The sequence below is a fragment of the Blennius ocellaris genome (assembly GCF_963422515.1).
Source record: "Blennius ocellaris genome assembly, chromosome: 3".
In the NCBI taxonomy this organism is placed as follows: Eukaryota; Metazoa; Chordata; class Actinopteri; order Blenniiformes; family Blenniidae; genus Blennius; species Blennius ocellaris.
In genome coordinates this window covers 16,338,108-16,357,531 of record NC_137652.1, presented here as the reverse complement: position 1 = coordinate 16,357,531, position 19,424 = coordinate 16,338,108, and the positions used below count along the sequence as shown (strand labels likewise).

The 19,424-nt window shown below is 42.2% G+C and overlaps 1 protein-coding gene across 1 annotated transcript in view; it reads right to left on the bottom strand.

Annotated features, from left to right (window-relative positions):
• Positions 1-4,953: 4,953 nt before the first annotated feature.
• The window catches only part of evi5l (ecotropic viral integration site 5 like), a 29,789-nt gene continuing 15,318 nt past the window's right edge, over positions 4,954-19,424 (bottom strand). Inside the window, 13 exon segments of the mRNA XM_080520547.1 lie at positions 4,954-10,148; positions 12,782-12,802; positions 12,804-12,881; positions 12,967-13,062; positions 13,371-13,517; positions 13,602-13,778; positions 13,894-14,034; positions 14,694-14,810; positions 16,135-16,275; positions 17,131-17,163; positions 18,198-18,251; positions 18,338-18,398; positions 18,711-18,808. Coding sequence (XP_080376673.1) covers positions 9,831-10,148; positions 12,782-12,802; positions 12,804-12,881; positions 12,967-13,062; positions 13,371-13,517; positions 13,602-13,778; positions 13,894-14,034; positions 14,694-14,810; positions 16,135-16,275; positions 17,131-17,163; positions 18,198-18,251; positions 18,338-18,398; positions 18,711-18,808 — 1,482 coding nt within the window. The 3' untranslated portion in view covers positions 4,954-9,830.

Genomic DNA, 19,424 nt, shown 5'->3' with positions numbered 1-19,424 from the left:
CTGTAAATAGTATATATAACATCCACGAGGACATTATCCATTGTCTGATTCCAAATCTCTTTCTGTTGCAAGAACAAAAAAATAGAATTTAGTGTCTATTACAGTTTGTTTTTTTTGATTGCGTAGACACATTGGTTGAAACTGAAGCGACATATTCAAAACACAGCTCAGCTCAACAGTTTATCTCATACCCCAAATTGTGTCTCAACAACAAAACACTTCATACTTGTCTCAAAAGAAGCTCATTCAAAAAAACGTGAGCACTTTGTCTCACTTTGGAAACGCACACAATCACTCTTAACAAACGGGGTGACAAAATATAAACAAAAAAAGAACAATACTTCAAATACATCTTATATTTCAAGTTTGAATGATTTTTGTCAGGTAAATCAGTATTTTTTATTGGATCCGTTGCACTTTGATCATTCTAAATTATTGTATATGCTGTAATATTGTGAATTTATTGTGAATTTCTCTTGGAGATCATTAAAGTATTTATCTATCTATCTATCTAATATATTGCAACAATACCGACTCAAGAATGCAGAGATTTATTCAAGATGATATGTGCTTCAGGACCATACAAAAAAAAAAGAAGATTATGTAAACAGAATTATGCAGAATCCAGGGGTAGAATATAAATTACAGTAAGAGATAAAACTAAAAACAGCTTTATTCATTGTCAATATTTTTGATCTAATTTGCAATAGATTTCAATGTGGCTGCAGCAGAAATTCCCTGTGTTTTTCTCCCCTATCCTTCTGTTTTTAGTGTGTTTTGAGCCGTTTTGAACACGGTGTGTTCGCATTTGAAAAAAAAAAGTGCTGTTAAAACAAAGTGTTTTGCAGGAGTGGACTCGTGAATGGGAAAAGACCATTTCAGAAACTGCGGCCACTGAATGCATTTTGTCTGAGAGCAATGAAAAGTGAGACACAGTTTATTCCCCGTGGATTTTTGTTTTGCAGACTGTTGCTTCAGTTTCGACCGCCTTAGCAATTGAAAACAAACAACAACAAAAAACTGCAAATGGAGCAATAATTCTCTATGGGAAAGTTTTCACAGTTTCCACATGTTGCGAGTGAAATTTCATTCAGATTTTCAGCATCAGTGTCGAGAATGGTTTGGTGTTTGTAGGCCCGGGAGTCATCTACAGTGTCTTCGGTTCACCAGAGAGATCTCTGATGAATAAAAAAACAAAACAAAACAAAACACTGCATTGATCAGGGCAGCGATGGAAGAGGAAGCTCAAACATTTCCTGCATTTACAGCTGAAAATGGTGGGGGAAATTATGCCTGTAAGTGGTTTGTCATTGTGCATTATGTGATCTATGACGTATGAAGACTATGAAGAAAAATCAATAATTGTGTATTTAGGACGTTATTTTTTTTTGGTTTTTTTTTTACAGCCGACCCCGTTCTTCCTGTGTGTTGAATAATAAATCTTGGGTGGACATAAAGGAATTACAATGCAGATGTAAAGAAAAATCAAGCGTTAATCTGAAAATGTATGCGATTGTTTAAAAAACAAAAAAAAACAAAACAGAAAATAATTTTGTCACTGTGATCCATGCAGTGTTTTTTATAGACACAAAGTTATGAAATCAAACCCGCCCAGAAGAAATCAGCTTTGAGATGAATCACTACAAACGCTGGAAACATTTGTCATTAAAATGTACTTAAAAAAAACCCCCCAAAACAAATACAAATTTTATTGATGTTGATCACATCATATTTCAAGCAATATTTCAAACTCATGCCAAAGAGATGTCAAAGGTCACGTTATATCGTACTGTGGCCTATTTTTGAAATGTTATGCCAAATAATTTTCTATGTTCTAATTTACCTGAAGGCTTTTTATTGTTTGTAACCTTTGTCTAAAAGCAGCTGTGGCCACATAAATCACTTGAATAGATCTCTTAATAACAATCACTGCTACATGGTCCGGATGAGCGACTCTTTTCACTCTGCGTCAGTCGTTCTCATGTTTCTTTGCATCTTTTGCCCCCCACCCATTTCAATGTACACAAACGGGCACAAAAAAAAGAAGAAAAGAAAGAAAGATGCTACTTTTGGATCACAAGCATAGTCGTTGCATCACTCATTCCCATAATACATGTCCGAGTCTCTTTTTGCAGTCCCTATTTTACTTTGAGAGGTTTTCCACCTCATTAAAAAAAGATAAATGCAGCTGCAAGGAACAGCTGGACTGTGAGTTTTCACTTTCATCGGCGACATATTGAAAACTCGATCCGATTCTGAATAAAGTGCGAACACAGCGTGAACATTGTTCACTGTCATGCAGTCGCATCCTCAAACTTTTAGCTGAATTGAACGCGATTTCTATTTCTGAATGACGGAGTCGTCTTTCTCGACGATCACACATTTAATTTCACTGCAACTCCTTGTTTAAAAGATTTCATTTTGTTCAAAAAAAAAGAAAACATCCATCAAGTGCATGTTACGAGTGAGTTTGAGCACTTTTTCCCCCCCAGCCACATGGAAATCACTCCACGAAAACCAGAAACCACCCATTTAGATCAAAATACTTCTCGTACATCTAAAATGTAGCGAGCAGCCAAGTTTGGCCTCACGCCGAAGGAGACTTGTAAAAGACACTCACCAGATTTGAATGGATCTCCTCAGCATCACACGCAGAGACGCAGAGAGACAAACGGACACGAAGAGACCCCGTGTTAGAATCAGAGCGCTCTGTGGTGGCCCGTGAGAGGCTGATGATCTGTGTGAGGAAGCGTTTCAGCTCTGACACCTCCGACCACACCGCTTCCTCACACACAAACCCAAACACTTGCAGCAGCACTCACGGCAACGCACCGGCGCCTGTCCCTCTTTAGCGCCGCAGAAAGACGAAGCTCGAGGTCTCTCTCTCGCTGTCGAGAAGATCCCACGAGAGGGGAAGTGGATGAAACTGCAAATTCTACAGAAAGTGTCGACACGTTGTGTTGAGACGGTTTAGTTACAAAATGCAGCGCCGGGATCAGGTGGAAGACGAGCTGCCTGATGCAACAGTTAAAACTCTTTATTCAGTGGAAACTCCACAGACACTCACGCGAAAGAGACAGTGAGAACTGAAGTGTCGGAGGACTGAGGACCAGCGGGGAAGACGAGCAGACTCCCTCACCTGATCAGGATGAATTGGCACCATGATGACAGAAACGCATTAGTCACATTATTAGTCTCTGAGCTGAGCAACGCACAAGGCCCGGCGGTCCATTTGCCCGGTCCACTGATACGAGTTTAAATAAGATGTGAAACTCTCCACTGAGCAGAGATTTGTAAATCAGGGAACTAAATGAACTGAAACACATCTACTGTGCTTGTGCTAACTGAGGCGTCCGACTGGTGGCGGCTGGTGAAACATCTTCACCTTTAGAGGGCAAAAAATAACCGTTATTGTCATGGTTCACGTTTAGTTTCTTGTGTTGAGATTCTGATCATCTTTCATTTCAGGCTCCTCAACTTCCCCCGGTTGTGTCTGATTGCCGCTCCCTGCCCTGATGTGTTTTCAACCCAAGCGTGCGATTGTCTGCACCTGGTGCCAGCTGTGTGTGCATGTTGGAGTCGAGTTCCGTTTCTTCTTGTGCGTCCGTCTGTGTTCGTACTTTGCAGAAGCTCGTCGTGATCCTAATGTGATCATGTGGACTTTGCTTTTTGCCTGTTGGGAATAAAGACGAGCTTCTGTTCCACCTTCGGCGGCGTCTTGCCCCTCTGACCCAAACTCAACTGTTACTGTAAAAATATCATTGAATTAAGATTTTATTTGAAAGAATTTCCAACTATTTCTGAAAGTCTTTAACAAAAGCATGCCGTTTTAGTTTACAAACTTGGCAACTACACATTACATGACATTTTATTTAGACCTCAATCCTCCATAAGCAAAGTCAAAGCAATATAAGAATACATTTTCTTCACTAATTCCTGAGTACTGGTTGTAATAGAAGTGAGAAGTTTCCATCGAACATTAAAAGTTGACTGTGACGAGGTGTCAGATCTGCCTTCGAACAGAAAGAAGTCTGTGGGAAACACGGTGCAGCTGTACAGCCCGAGAATTAAGGTCGAGTGTTACAGCTGCACACACACACACACACACACACACATCTGAAAAACACCTGATCTTTATGAGTCTCAAAGTTTCAGTTTATAAAATCAAAACTATACAGACATTCATCTAAAGATCTAACTATTGTATTCTGATATTTGGAGACTAACCTGTATTTAAAAATGTAAAAAAAAAATAAAAAGGAAAAATAAACTTGAAATCATACTTTTTGGAGTGGAACATAAAGAGGAATTTTTGACTCATGACCCACTTGTGCATTGAAGAGTATATTCTCAGGGGCAGCTAAAGGACAATCTCAACATTATCAGAGTTCATATGAACACAAGATAAGAGTCAGCAGTGGAACAAAGTTTAAGAAAAAGAAAAAGATCAACTTGGGAACACACTGAGGCAACTATACTAAAACAATATATCACTGACAATTTCAGAGGTGTCAAGCATTTAATGATCATATTTAGAGACGTCCATATATATATATATATATAAAATAAGTCACATTGCTGGGAAATAATTTTATGTTGGAGCAGTGGCATTTAATAGTTATAGGCAGAAATTCACTAGATTTGTGGTTGATTTTGCTCAGTTTCATTATTTTCATCAGATCTGCTCAAACATAAACACAAAGGGGAAGTTTTTCACACTTTAAATACCTCCAAGTCACACTCCTGGCTCTATAAAAGGGCAAAAGCGATCCAGTAGAGTACGTTTCTGAGCCTTTATCACCATTTTCTGCTAAAAGAAAAAATTATTTCATGAAGATGTCACATAAGAAACACCAACAAAATCAGGCCTGTGCAAAGGTGCAATGTCAAAGTTTATTTTGTATCATTCATAGGATACAGAACACTGAAATGTCGTTTTTTTTTCTTCCCCCCCCATCATATTTGAATTGATATAATTCTTTTGTTTAATATATTTGACAACATCAGATGACCTGCAGAGAGAAAGAGAGCGGAGGAGGAGGAGGAAGAGAGGATGAGGTTCCTGGTATGATGCTGTGGATAACAAACAGCAGTCACATACAGTACATGAATTTGACTAAACACCATCTGAAAGGATAAACTCCCACCGTGTGTGGCGGAGGTCCCAGTTCAACGACAATTACTTTGGAGTAACACAGTGTAAAAATTCCCCTCCTGCTAGACGTCTGTGGAACCGAAGCAGCCGGCTCCTCAAGAAAATCTCTCTGCTCTTATGGCACATTAGGACGTTAAACCATCAGCCCAAGTATACCGGTGGCAATTATAAAAATAAGTTGAAGGATGGTGGCTGATTTACAAACATATCAAAAATGCTTTGTCACGGTCGATGACAGGTGTATTTCAGACAGTGGTAGCAGAGAACACTGAACACGCGACAATTAGTCAATTTCAATTGCAGCTTCTTGCGCTTTCGTGAGTGACATCCAAACAAAAACACTCCTTTAGTTTTTTGATCTGTGGCAGATTTGGCAACATTAAGTGATGTTGGCGAGTGAGTTTTAACAATCGTCGCAAAGCGTCGTCTGAAACATGCTTAAAGACATTAGTCCGACAGAAATGTAACACGAGTGAAAATTAAATAAAGCACAGACCAGTGTGCAGGAATTCGTGGGATCTGACCAGGAGGTGGGAAAATTGCAGAATGAATTATCAGGAGAACATGTGGTGGCCATGAAACTCCATGAAGCCCCGGCAGAGACTTAAGATGCCTCATTTCCTAAATTCACTAGATCGCACGTTAAAAATAATAAAAACAAAAAAAAATTTGTACTGCATGTAATTTCTGCAGACAGATCTCCACAAAGCCTACAAACAAGTCAACAATCCACGTTTCCATAAAAATAAAATAAATTAATTAATTAAAGGCCAGAAACCATCAGAAACTCGTTACCATTCATTCAACAACGGTTCAAGTTGGCTTTTTCACGGTGGAGCCATTTTTCATTTATCTCTTCCGCTGCATGTTCCTCTATTGCAGCAGATTTATCACAGAAATGCACTGGGATGGAAACGCCACATTAACTTTCTATAAAGTAATACAAACTGGACCACAGCTAATGCTATAATGAAACTTGCCAGCAGGTGGCGTTTGTGCCATCGTGGATTCCTGAAAGGAAGGAGACGAGGCACCAATGCTCCGACTGATCATTTTTCCTTCCTTCTTTTGGTCAGCTTGGTTCCATGCGAGTATCAGACGATCCGTAATCAGTTGGGAAAAGCTGCGATATGATTTTGAAATCTGAAATACGAGTTCGTTTTGTGTGCGTTTCAGCATGAACAGCCAATTCCCAAGAGTTTAGCTTTAAATCGTAGTTATAAAAAGGACATAACGGGCATTATAGTCTGCTAGCACAAGCCTGCTAACTTGAAAAACATAATTTTTAGGTTAAATAATAAGTTGTAAAAGCACAAGGTGCCACACACCAACTTGTTAGCATCCGTTAGCCTGCTACACGGAGCCATAGTTCACTACAGAAGCGTACGAGATTTCTGGAAGCGACTTTAAATGGTTTCGATGCGCGTTTTGGCAAGAATGTGAATCTGAATCCAAATTTTGATCACTGTAAACAAACGTAATGTGAACGGGCAGTAATAAACGTGCGCTTGTTGGAGCAAGACACCAATAGTGAAGAACTGGGAGGGACGCGGCTGCAACAGTCACACAACCGCCACTCGGCCCGAAGACACTGATTCTCGGGTTCAGATTTCAGTTTCCTCACACGTTGGCTTGCTAAAAAGCTGTTACTTGCAACAGCATGGAGGTAAACCTACATCCTCTTTAGCGCTTTGAAGGCCGCTGCTGGAAGATCCAGTTTCCTTTTTTTCTCAGGAGGCGGCAAAGACGCTCTGCTTCCTTCAAATCGCATGGCGGCACAACAATATGTTGTGAAGCTCTACGAGAGAGAGAGAGAGTCTCGATGGATTATTTTAGAGCACTTTACAAGATCCTCCCTCGTCCAAATGTCTCACTTCATGAGCGAAGACTTTATATTTCGCTGTTGTACAAAAAGAAAAAACAACCCCAAACATCTCTTCACACATGACACCCTGTTCAAGAAGCTCCACACACTGAGCCTTACATATCTCCTATACACTTCAGTACACTTCATCTTTCCATACAATTGTACAACCTTTTATGTCTTCTCAAGAGAATATATTGTTTGATATGTTAAATATTTACCCACACATACACCCTCTGCTCTCATGATAAAGGCTTCATTTGTCAACAACCCCACAAAAACAATGAGCTTTCATTAGCCTGCTGTCCAACGCCCACACGAGCGCAGAACCAGCGGTTCCAGATCTTGTTTCTTGTCATCCCATTTCTATAAATAAGCTCAATTTATTTATTAGCTGTAAACTTGAGCGGGACGACAAGTTTGATTGCAAGATGTTGCTCTCCAGTGAATCAACTATTTGCTACAAGGTACTGAATGACAGAATAACAATATTATTCAGTATGTTGACTGCGTACCTTCAGGAGAAACGTACAGAAAGCTAATTCCTCTAAAAGCAGTGGGAGCAACACCTTTTGTGGCGGTTGTGACATTTCTGATACCGTCATAAAATAATTGTCTGCTTGAGGTCGCACGGCCCGGACAATGATAAAAACCCCTTTTTTCCTTGCAAATAGAATTTCTTTTCTCTCTCCAAGGACCTAAATAGATGTGCAGAATAAAATCCTCTCGTTACATATATCATATGCATTCGTCTGATTTCCATTCGAAATGTTTTACCACCTAACACAGAGGACGAAAACAACTTAAATGATTTCAGTGAAACGCGGCGTCGTACTTCGACATTATTCATCCTCTACATCTTGAAATGAAGAGGTCGTGCCCCGAAGATTTTCATTCAACAGAGACGCAAAAACAAATGGTTGATGATAGCAGCAGATTTAGCCGAGCAGCAGCGAGTCGTCCGTCTGTGCGTCGACGCGGGAGGCGTTCAGGTTCGGTGTTGGTCAACGCTTTGTGAAACAAACTGGCGTGAAACGGGAAAAACAAGTTCATTTGTGGTTTCAAGATTTAAAGTTAAGACACGGTGCTTCCAAATAAAGAAATTTATACTTTTTTAAAAAATTCTCTTAAAAATGTTAAGTGGGCTGCCCAGTGGGGTAGCATTTCTTCTCTTGATCCTCTTATTCCCTCGCAGTCTAAAAGCAAACATTTGAGGTTAATTAGTGGCTGTATCTTTACATTGGATGAAGCTGGTTAGAAGATTGACATTATGGCTTTTTTTTTTCTTAATCTGTCTATGTTTTTTGGCCCTAAACTTACTAGTTTGTAATGAGACTGCTGTAGTTTGATGGCGAGATGTTTATTTGAATAATGATTAAGGTCCTTGGAGTTCTATAATGCAAAATTAAGTTCCAGTCTTCATGTTTCTGACCAAGAACTTGTTTGTTTCTGGACAAATTTACATCATAACACCTGAAGTACAGAAACCAATAGAGGATTTATTAATCGTTACTTGGGAATAAGAGTAAATACATTCTCTTAGAACTTCATAGAGAGACATCAGACGTCAGTCTTTTCCTCTGAATCTCAGATATTTTCTCAAACCAATTATCGTTTAAGGGTTTTAGTACATTTTCAGAAACACCAAGTCGAAATCTAATCTGCCTGGTTTTCTTATTCCGTTGTTCCGGGCAGCGACTGTCGACGTGATGTACCGCAGAGTTTAAAGGTGAGGTTCAATTACAACTTCACAAAGAAGATGAGAGAAAATAAAATAAAACGAAAATCATAGCAGCATATTTTCTGTCACAGTGAACCTGTGACCGGCGACTAGTTGGCACAAAGGACGACGTGGAGAGTTTGGCCCCGTCGGCATCTCCACACGCGTAAAGTTTCATATAGATGTGTAAAAAAATAAAGAAATATCAAAATAAATTAGAACACATAAATAATAAAAAAAAAACTAAACTAAAACCAAACTAAAGTTAACTAAAGATTTGGCAACAGTGAGTTTATCTTACTGTGGGTCACTGGGAGTTTCTTTGAATATAGATGCCGTCACTTGCATTCGTGTCTTCTTGTTTCTGTGAGCCATCCTGTAATATCCTCAAGGTTGGATGCGAGTATATTTGTTCACTCATCAGCTTTCAGAGTTTCTCTCTTTCTTTCTTTTTTTTTTTTTAACACTAACAGAGGCGAATGGCTGGCTGACGAAGGCAGTGAAGATGAATTGAGTTTCCCTGATGGAAAAATGAAGAACGAGGATGATTCAGGGAGAACGATGGGGGCGGGGGGGGGGGGGGGGGGGTTATACAAGGGCAGACAGAGTGTAAAAGGTCTATTTGTTCAGTTCACAGGGAGAGGGAGGGGGGTGATGCATTTATTTTTTTTGTCAACCCTTCTTTTGCTCCTCGCCACAGTCACAGATTCAGCTCCAGCGGTGGATCTCGAGCGGCGAGGAGCAACGGTCGCTCACATCCCAGTTTCAGTCCGTTCGGCTTTGTGTCATGAGTTTGGACGGATTCGTACTTTTGATGGCGCAGTCACAGGTGGGAACAAGGAGAGACGCTGTTACGTTACCTCTGAGTCGGGAAAACACGTTGGTGGAGACGGCGATGGGAGCGGGGCCACAGGTGGCGACGGCCGGAGAAGGCACCCGACCGTTGCCGCGATGTCTGCGTCAAGTAAAAGGTAAACACTGGAGACGCCAAAGGGGGCTGGATTGGAGAATGCAATCCTAGTTTACAGCTCGTCTCGGCCTCTCCAGCCGAAAAGGAATCCAGTCAGTTCCCCCGCAACGCCTCCCGGGTCTCAGTTATCCAGCGCCTCGGCGCACACCATGCCGCCGTACAGCTGCTGCGGGTCCGGATGCGTCTGCACCCGCTCCTCGGGGTCGCTGTCCGTGCTGCCCTCGCTGTCGAGGTGGGCGGAGGGGTGGCACGGGCCCGACAGGCCGGGGTACAGGGCGGTGGGGGGCAGCGGGCTGGGGAGGAGGTCCTCGTCCGAGCTGAGGTAGTCTCCCTCGGCGGAGGCGGGGCTGGCCAAGCACAGGTCCTGGTAGTTGGTGCTCCCTCCTCCGCCACCGACTCTGGAGCCGAGCATCACCTTGTGTCCTCGCAACTGCCGGATCTGAGGAGAGAGAGAGAGAGAGAGAGAGAGAGAGAGAGAGAGAGAGAGAGAGAGAGAGAGAGAGAGAGAGAGAGAGAGAGAGAGAGAGAGAGAGAGAGAGAGAGAACAAGGTTTGGACGACATTAATCCAAGATTTTCAGACAGAAAACAAGACTTCGCTCATTCCTATCGAATTCTAGATGTGTTTTCGCCTGAAGACGTCAAATAAGTAATGACCCAATGTGATCTGAGGATATTGTACATTTGTGAAAACTCCAGTCATGTTAATAAAGTTTATTATCATACTGTAAAAACCTAAAACACTGAAAACCTTCATTTGAAGAAATAACAGACAGCTCCTTTTGAAAAGAAACGTTTTTCGATTAATGCCAATACAGACAAAAAATAGACATTTGGCTTAAAATACATGCTTGACGTTGATGTGCATAATAAATACATTTATTGGGAAAAATGTGGTGCCACTTATTGGATTCACATTTTTGGCAAAGTGACAAATCTACATTTACTAAGAAATTCAACGGTATATAAATGAAATTAATGGCCTGCGAATGCTTATTTGTCATCTCCGCCCTCCAAAAAGTGCATTCATTGAAAGAAATACACGAGTCTGTGTAATAGAGCAAAGTTAAACTCTTATTTAACCGATTTAACAGTTCACAACGCATTACATGTCAATGCTGGGAAATCCTTCAATGAGTGGGATTAAAAAAAAAAAACAAACCTGTGAAAACCACTGATGTGAACCTCTCGAGGGTTCACACGAATCAGACTGACAGGTGGGCGACTGATTGAACTAAATGAAGGAAAAATAACGTTTGACTAAGTATAAAACAGAACATAAGGCGTTCGTGTGCCTTTTGTTTTGTAGCAGCAGTGAGGTTCTCTGGACTGACCAGTTTTCACATGCATCTTTTTTGCATGTTGACCTCGCACGGGCCACAGTGAGTCATGACAAATCTCAGAGGTTTTTGTTTCCCTCACCGATCATGCGCTCACTTGCTGCAGGGTAGCGGGTCAGACAAGAGGGGGGAAATCAGTGGTTAACCAGTGGAAATGTTTTGACTGTCGATCTGCTCTATGCAACAGCAAAGGCCACCTTCTATCCTTTTGCTCGCTTTTTAGTCCCTGCATAATAAAGTTTTTATTAAAATTTTTTTTTATTTAGACATGAAACAAGAGCGCTGAAGCATTACGTTTATGCATTAAATGTAGGATGCATGGCGAGACGGTGACACGTCTCACCACTGTTTGCAGTGTCACACTGAGATTTTTCTAAATGGCTTCCTCTACTTCCTCAGCTATACTCACGCAAGTTTCAGTCTCGTTTACAAAAACCCCCCACCGAAAACACACTTTGATGAGAAAAAAAAGACAGAAAAATGAGGTGGGAAGAAAAGTAGAGAGGAGCGATAAAGGGCAGGGCAGTCTCATTGCACCTACTCACTCTTTGAACACGCTCCCTGCCAGTCACGCACTGTCGCTCTCTGAATGAACAAACCCGGGGTGCGTGCCTAGCGCCACGCCGATCACCCCCCCCCCCGCCCCCCCCCCTCGCCACGTTAAATTAAAACATGCAAATGAGCAAAACTAGACTACTGTGTTCATTGTTCTCAAAATCCACTGGTCGTTGGAATGTGATTGAAACGATGAGAACGTGCCCGTGAAGCTGCAGTGGGCTCTCGTTACCAGGGACACGTTCAAACGAGGGTGCGTGTGTGTGTGTGTGTGTGTGTTTGGGTGGAAGTGGTGTCTGCAGTGGGGCTGCACGGTGACGAGATTCTCCTGCGGTGGGTTAGCAAAGCTGAAGCGGGTCGACGTACGCAGTCGACACACCATCTGTGTGTCAAATGACATTTTGAAGCATCAGTAAAAATGAAAACCGCTCGGTGCATTTTTTTTTTTTCTCCCAGCGATGTCCCCAACAAACCCAAGCAATGTGAAGTCAAACGGTACGTGAAGTCGATCCACTGAACAGTGTTTCAGAGACACTTTCTCAGAAAGCTTCTTTTGGCATTTCTCGGTGCCAATATCAGTAAATCTCTGCAGGCTACGGCTCTCGCACAGTTTAGAACAATGAAACTATAAAAGATCTCGTCACTTCTGCCATGTGAGATAAAAAAAAAAAAAAAAGAAATTACAAAAAAGAAAAGGCATTACAGTGATAAAAACGTGGCAAACGAAACAAAAGAGGCCTCACTGCTGATCACAGACTCAGATTAGATCAATGACAAGACAAGTAAAATCTGGTAACTTTTATAGTCTCAATGATCCATTACCATTTTTGCCTTCGACAGTAATAAACGCAATAGATGATATTGAGGGAAATCCAACAGTTAATGTCTCAATTACTCATTTGGATGGAAACAATCAGAACATTGTGAACGCTGATCAAACTACATGGTTAAGTCCAATTGCTGCACAGTAAATTCAAAGAAAAGCAAATCTGTTACAACTTATTTTCCAACATCTCACTAATCAATTTATGAAGAGGAACCATAAGGGATTAAACAAATGTAGATTAAAAAAGGTCCTAGCGGAAAGTAGACTTTTGTTGTTACCATGGTAACCTGAGGTAGGACATTTTATGTGTGTGTGTGTGTGTGTGTGTGTGTGTGCGCGCGCGTGTGTCCAACCTCATTCTTGAGCTCAGCGATGGATGTGATCCCGGAGCTGGTTGATGTACTGTCTGGAGTCTGAGTGGTTCAGCTGGCCCTGGATCAGGCCTTCTTCCTTCTGAAAACACATTTCGCACACGGATCTAAATATCGTCTGCATATGAAAGGTTCACGTACGGAGGAGAACACACACACACACACACCTGTATCTCGAGCTCAGCAATCTTCTGCCTGAGTTCGGCCATAGCAGCCATACTGTCAGCTTCCCTCAGTCGCACTGCCATCACCTCCTCTTTATTCTGCAGGAAGTAGAAGAAAAAGAAGAGGGAAAGTGAAAAGGAAGGAAACGTGGACCAAGACGATAACTTCAGGTTCGACGCTGAATGCTGTGCTTGATAATCCAACCGTTTCTGCCTCAGCGTGTGCAGCCTGCTGCGTGCTCCATTTCTCCTAATTCATTATCTATTACTTATCTCTCCTAATTCTTTTTTCATTCCATCCCTCCGTCATCTTCCCCTCCCTCCCTTTATGCCCTACATCCATGCTTTCTGTCCACCCCTCATCACGTGTGCATCTCTCTCCTCATTAGACCCTCCTCATCCCAGACCTTGCAGTCTAACTCGGCCTGCTTCCTCTTCATCTCGTTGAGCTGGGCCTGCAGAGCCTTGTTCTGATTGGCCAGCATCTGGAGCCGGTCCTGCAGGGCGGAGCGCTCCTGCTCGTGGCGGCCGATCAATTTGCTGTGGATCTGGTTCTGAAGAGAGGGAAAGTCAAATTCAGGACCGGAAAGTATTGAATTTGGCCCCTGGAGAGTCACCTGCATGTCTGCAGGCCTCACCTGGCTCTCCTGCTGCAGGGCTTTGAGCTTGACCTCCCGGAGCTCGGCCTGGGCCTGAGCCTCCCGCAGCCTGACCGTCATCAGTTTGTCCTGAAGCTCGTTCATGGCGTTCTTCTTCGGGGACTCCTTCCAATGGCCGCCCCCGCTGCCAGTGCTGCCGCCGCGAGACATGTGATGCTGCGGGAACAAAAAGTGGAATTCCGTCAGTCGATACGTCAGCGGGGAAACACACACACACACACACAAACACACAGGTAATTGAGAGAGAAGCAGCAGCGGTTCGGTGCTTCACCTGCCAGCGCTGGTTGAGCTCCGCAACAGAATCTTGCATCTCTCTGAAGGAACGCAGCGTCTCCAGCTCCCTCAGCTTCATCTGCTTCACCTCCTCCTGAAGAGCCGCCATGTTGTTTTCATCAGGCAGGCAGCTGCTCCTCTGAAAGAGCCAGATTACCTTTCAAACATCTGGAGACCTCTTTTTTTTTTTTTAACAAGGCTTATGTTTACAAAAATACGTTGCAGACTTCTTGATATTATGAAGACATGAACTTAATTCATAAAATAAACCAATGGAATTAACAGATTGTTTTTGGAACCAAAAACTATATATATATATATATATATATATATATTATAAAAACAAAACAAAATTAAATAAAAAGGAGTCCGTTTAATGCTTGTACCCATAACTTCTTGTAAATCTGGCCTTTAATTCATTAACTGAATGTCGACAGCCAGGGCTCTCAGAGGAATGTACGTCAGCATTTAGGTTTGATAAAATCTTTATCCAATAGTTATTTGGCCTAAAACCAAAGTCTTCGACCAGTTGCAATAACTACACCATGCAAAATGTAAATTTTCAAACACTTTAAAAAGTAAACGGCTGATGTGTCGCCGTTTTCGGCCGCTTTCACTTCTATGTTACGGTCAAATCTGTCTCACGCGGAAGCCGAGCTGCCGTGTTCCCACACCTCATGAAGTGAAAGCAAAAGGTAGAAAACCTGTCAGAATGACGCCGGGTTGTTTACAGTAAATAAATCATTCACACATTCGGAAAGGCTTCCTCAACGCAATGAATCCCGTCTGTCGGCTCACCTTCTCCAGGTCGAGCACCTTGTCTTGCATTTCCTTCAGCGCTCCGAGCAGCTCGGCCTCGCGCAGCCGGGACTGCTCCAGCTGGGTCTGCAGATTGTTGACGAACGGCTCCGTGTACTGAAACAAATGTCACAGAGTCACAGACATTTAGGGGAAACAAAAAAAAAAAAAAACCCTCTCATAAACCGTCACCGACAGAGAGTCTGCTTGGGTCAGTTCGTGTTTGATTGTGACAGTTTGTGATTTGTCAGTCTGTCTGAGCATCAGTGCAGCACAACATGTCAGTGAATTGAAGCACAAGCTGCTGGATTCATTTCTCTTTTGGATCGTTTGCTCTCTTCTGTTGAGAAAAGAAGAAACGGAAAGTTGAGTAAGGCGAATCTCCTGATGGCTTCCTGAAACGTACGATAAATAAAGACGAGAGTCTTAATGCAGTAAATTCTTCTGCAATGTGGCTAAAGTTCGAAACACACGGAGACTAAAAGAAATGGCCGGTCACGCGACTCTGTGACGTTACCATGTCGACGACGCTGCTGCACATTTTTATTTGACCACATCAAAGTGAAACTACGACACCGAGTCAGAGAGCAGCAGAAAACAGAAGAAAAACACTTCCCTTTGAAGAGAAATACAAATCTTTGAAATTGGGTGAGCAGATAGCGTGAGTACAAGACTCTCGGTTTGTCATTTTGGGGTTTTCAGTCTTGGTTATCAAAGGAGACGGAGTGTCTGGAGGAGGGAGTGAAACCGCCCGTCGCCATGCCTCCACTGAGAGTTTACCGTTTGTTTGATGAATGTTCAATTTGAGCTGAAGTTTTCCCTCGCTCTTTACGCAGTGAAGCGCTGAAGGTGACGACGGTGCAGCTTTTTACACGCACGCAATTTCGGAGCGCATAAATGTCAACATGGGTCTGCTGCCACATGTGGCTCTTCAGTTTCCTCTGTAGCGGCGCCGGGAAGCTCTCACAATATGCAATGGAAATAAACATTTTGCTTTCATTTAATTTGCATTCCACACAGATTTTCAAAATTATATCGAGGTAATATCGAGGCTAAAAACAGCTACATATAGTAAAATGGCGAAAATATCCAGAAGAGCTGGACTTGAATAAATAAAAGGAAGAAAAAAAGAAGTGCTAGTACAGCTCAAGCCACTCAAACCATTAGGAAATGCAGGTTAAAGAAAGGAATTAAAAAGGTTAAAGACCCCTGATCTAGAACATAGAGATTTAAAGAAGTTTGGAAATACACCAACCACTCTAAAGTATTTGTACTATGACAATGAGATGGTGGGGAATCCATGTTGCAATTCTAATCATTTACATGAACAACATCTTAATAATTCATGTCTCAGTTACTATAAATGTCTGCTTTTCCATGCAGTGCTGCCTGACCTCTACAGCTCAGGTTGCCACGTCTCTTCATGAATGTGTGGGTTCACCTTCTGTTGCTGCAGCTCTCTGATGGTGTCCTGGGCTTTCTCCAGACTCTCGCTGGCCGTGTTGCACTGCTGCCTGACCACCGCCAGCTCCCTCTTGATCACGTAGTTCTCCTCCGCCTCCTGCGCTCGCGTCACTTGACCCTACCACGGAAACCAGAGGAGGCTGGCGTTGGGACTCTTTCTGGAGTTTATTCTGTCAGCGTCTCACAATATGGGTTAGAACAACACTGGCATTCGGGGAGTACAACATCAATACTTGTATGGAGGAATTTCTAAACCTTTAAAAGCATTTTAAATATTTTGGAAAAGGGCCTTCATTGCTTTCTTGCTGAATGTTCTCAAAGATAAAAAGTCATATAAAGCAAGTGTAAGTTTCGGTGAACTTTATTAGGATTTCTTTCATTAAAAGCTCTTTTTGGTTTAACTTGACTACCAAGCTTCAAGCACGCAAGGTCGAGCCGTGGTAGAAACACAATCTGTGCCGTGAGATTAATTCCGACGCCTTCAGACAAAAGCAAGGCACACACCTGCAGTGCAATCGAGTCGCTACATACACGGTACACATGAAACTACTGGCAAAGTGACATAAATCCTTTTGTCCAACTGCAAGCAAGAAAGCAAATAAGCACATTTACTCCAGCTTTGTTGGTTTAATTCACATTTTGTTAAATACCACATTTCTGAGTTAGTGAAACTTGTCAAAACAGATGAACTTTAGCGTGCGACATGCTGGGGATTGAACCACCGTGTCGAGTTTCATCACAGATAAACACAACAAGCATTCGGGGGGGGGGGGGGGGGGGGGGGGGGGGGGTGTTCAGGGCGGTTTTGTGGACTGAGCAAGTGTGAGAAAAAAAACAAAACAAAAAAAAAACTCCATGCACTTTTGGCCGATTGAGAAAAGGAAGAGAAGCGGTGCGAGGATGGGAGGAGGGAGGCAGTGGGACATAGAGGACAGACAGCAAAGTTTAGTGGAAGCGGTTAGCAGTACTGTACCTGTATCAGTCTGTCTGCCAGAGCAGCACTCTCCTACAGTGCAACGGAGGACAGGGAGGAGAGGAAGGAAGAAAGGGATGAAGAGAAACAGAGGGACAGCAGAGAGGATAAACCACAAAGAAAACCCAGAGGGAAATCCGAGGGGAAGAAAGACAGAAAGAAAACAGGATCACAGATGAAAGAAGAGATTATCATTTCACAAAAACAATAGAAGCCATGGAGAGGAGTGTGTGGTGAACAAAAAAAAAAAGAGGAAGCACTGACATCATTGAGAAGAAAAGTATTTCAACGAAGAGGAAACATTGAAAGACTCGGAGTGCTGGAGCAGAAGAGATGTTTATAAAGAAAAAAAAAAATCCACCGGGACTGAGCATCCAGCCAAGCACTGTATGAACATACAGTGTATAAACATACTCTATAGATGTATATACATGCTTTATAGAGAAGATAGACGGAGTCACTGTGACCTTCTACATCCATCTCCTCCATCATTTCATCCACACACTCACATCCACACCTACAAACCATTCAGAGCAGGACTGTCAAACCCATCCAAACTGGGAAAAGAACAACTCAAGAGACTGGATGACACCCATGATTTAAGGACACCAGTAATACTGAAGTGCATGTTTCTGGACTGTGGCACACGCACACGCACACGCGCACGCACGCACACGCGCACGCGCACGCGCACGCGCACGCACACACGCACACACGCACACACGCACACACACACACACACACACACACACACACACACACACACACACACACACACACACACACACACACACACACACACACACACACACACACACACACACACACACACAGGGAGAACGTGCAAACTGCACACAGAGAAAGATCCTAAACCAGACTGCAACCAGGGAAAAGTTATTGCCTTTCCTCATCGAGACCTTCAATTTTGTCTCCAGTGTAACGTGAATCACGAGTCAATCAGGTTTACCTCCCAGATCAGACTCATTGAGTTTTCCGGGAGTCTCAGTCTGCCTAAATTATTCTGATTTATAAAAAACAGCTATTCAAGACGACGGACTCTCTCCTACCTTCTCCAGAGTCTCAATTCTTTGCTTCAGCAGCCTGTTTTCTGTGCGTAACCTCTGCAAACAGGCAAAGACAAAAACAGATATTTTGTATAGCCTTTTTCCATTTAAAATATAACATTGTTAACATAAAGTGAACTTACCTTAATCTCAATTTGCTCCTCCATTTCTTTGTTCTTGATTGTTGTGTATTCCTTCTCAAGTCTGAAACAAGTAAAACATTAAAAGATTAAGCGCACTCCAAAGATAACTTTCCATATCTAAATGACTGCTTTTGAAAAACTTTGCCACTATGCTTCAAGCAATAACGGTTTCATTTTAATTATGAAGCTTGAAAGGGACTGAGGGGGGAAAACTGCTTCTTTCTTCTGAACACAGCAAAGACAAAACACAGGATGCCAAAAAAAGCCCCCAAAACAAAACAGAATGAAAAAAACCCGTCCAGATCAGAGAGAGCAAAACAAAAATCCTCCGGGCTACATTAAGCCTGTCCATCTGAGTAATGAGCATCCTCACTTCTTCATCCTCTTGGGGTTGTATTTGACCTGGTAGGCCCTGAGGATCAGCTTATCTGGGCAGCTGTCGAACTGGTGGGGGATCACCTTCTGGAAATGCTGTCAGACCAACAGAAAAGAAAGCGTGACACCGCGGCTTCGTTCCACATTAAAAGGAAACAGACGTAATGCAAATACCCCCATCTTATCGATATATAAACAACAAAATGGCAAATATTCACTGCATTAAACAGTATATCCTGTGATAAGCGGACAGTATTATGTTGTGTATTTGTTGAGATTTTTTTTATTTTTTTTTTATTAAACAGCCGAAAATCAAGAAGAGAAATATAAGACTTGAACAAAAATAGAGAACTGGTAATACAACATTTTTATATAATTTATGAGTGAAAGTTTTTATCCGATGGGAAATTAAATCAATTCAATGGTGGAAATACATGTAAGATAAATCAAAACATTTCAGTTTAACAGTTGTTTTAATGCAATAAAACAATATGAGGCGGCAACCCTGAATGTCATTGAATTTCAAAGAAAACATTAATTCTGAGAAACAAGAGCTAAAGTCAGTTAAATTAAAGATAAATGAAAGAAAAATGAAAAAAAGGAGTGGTTTTTTTTTTTTTTTAATTACTGATTGAATGTGATACAAAAAGTCCTTCCCTGTGTTTAATTGTGTTTATGTGATTGACAACAAACAACAATCATTCCGTTTCTC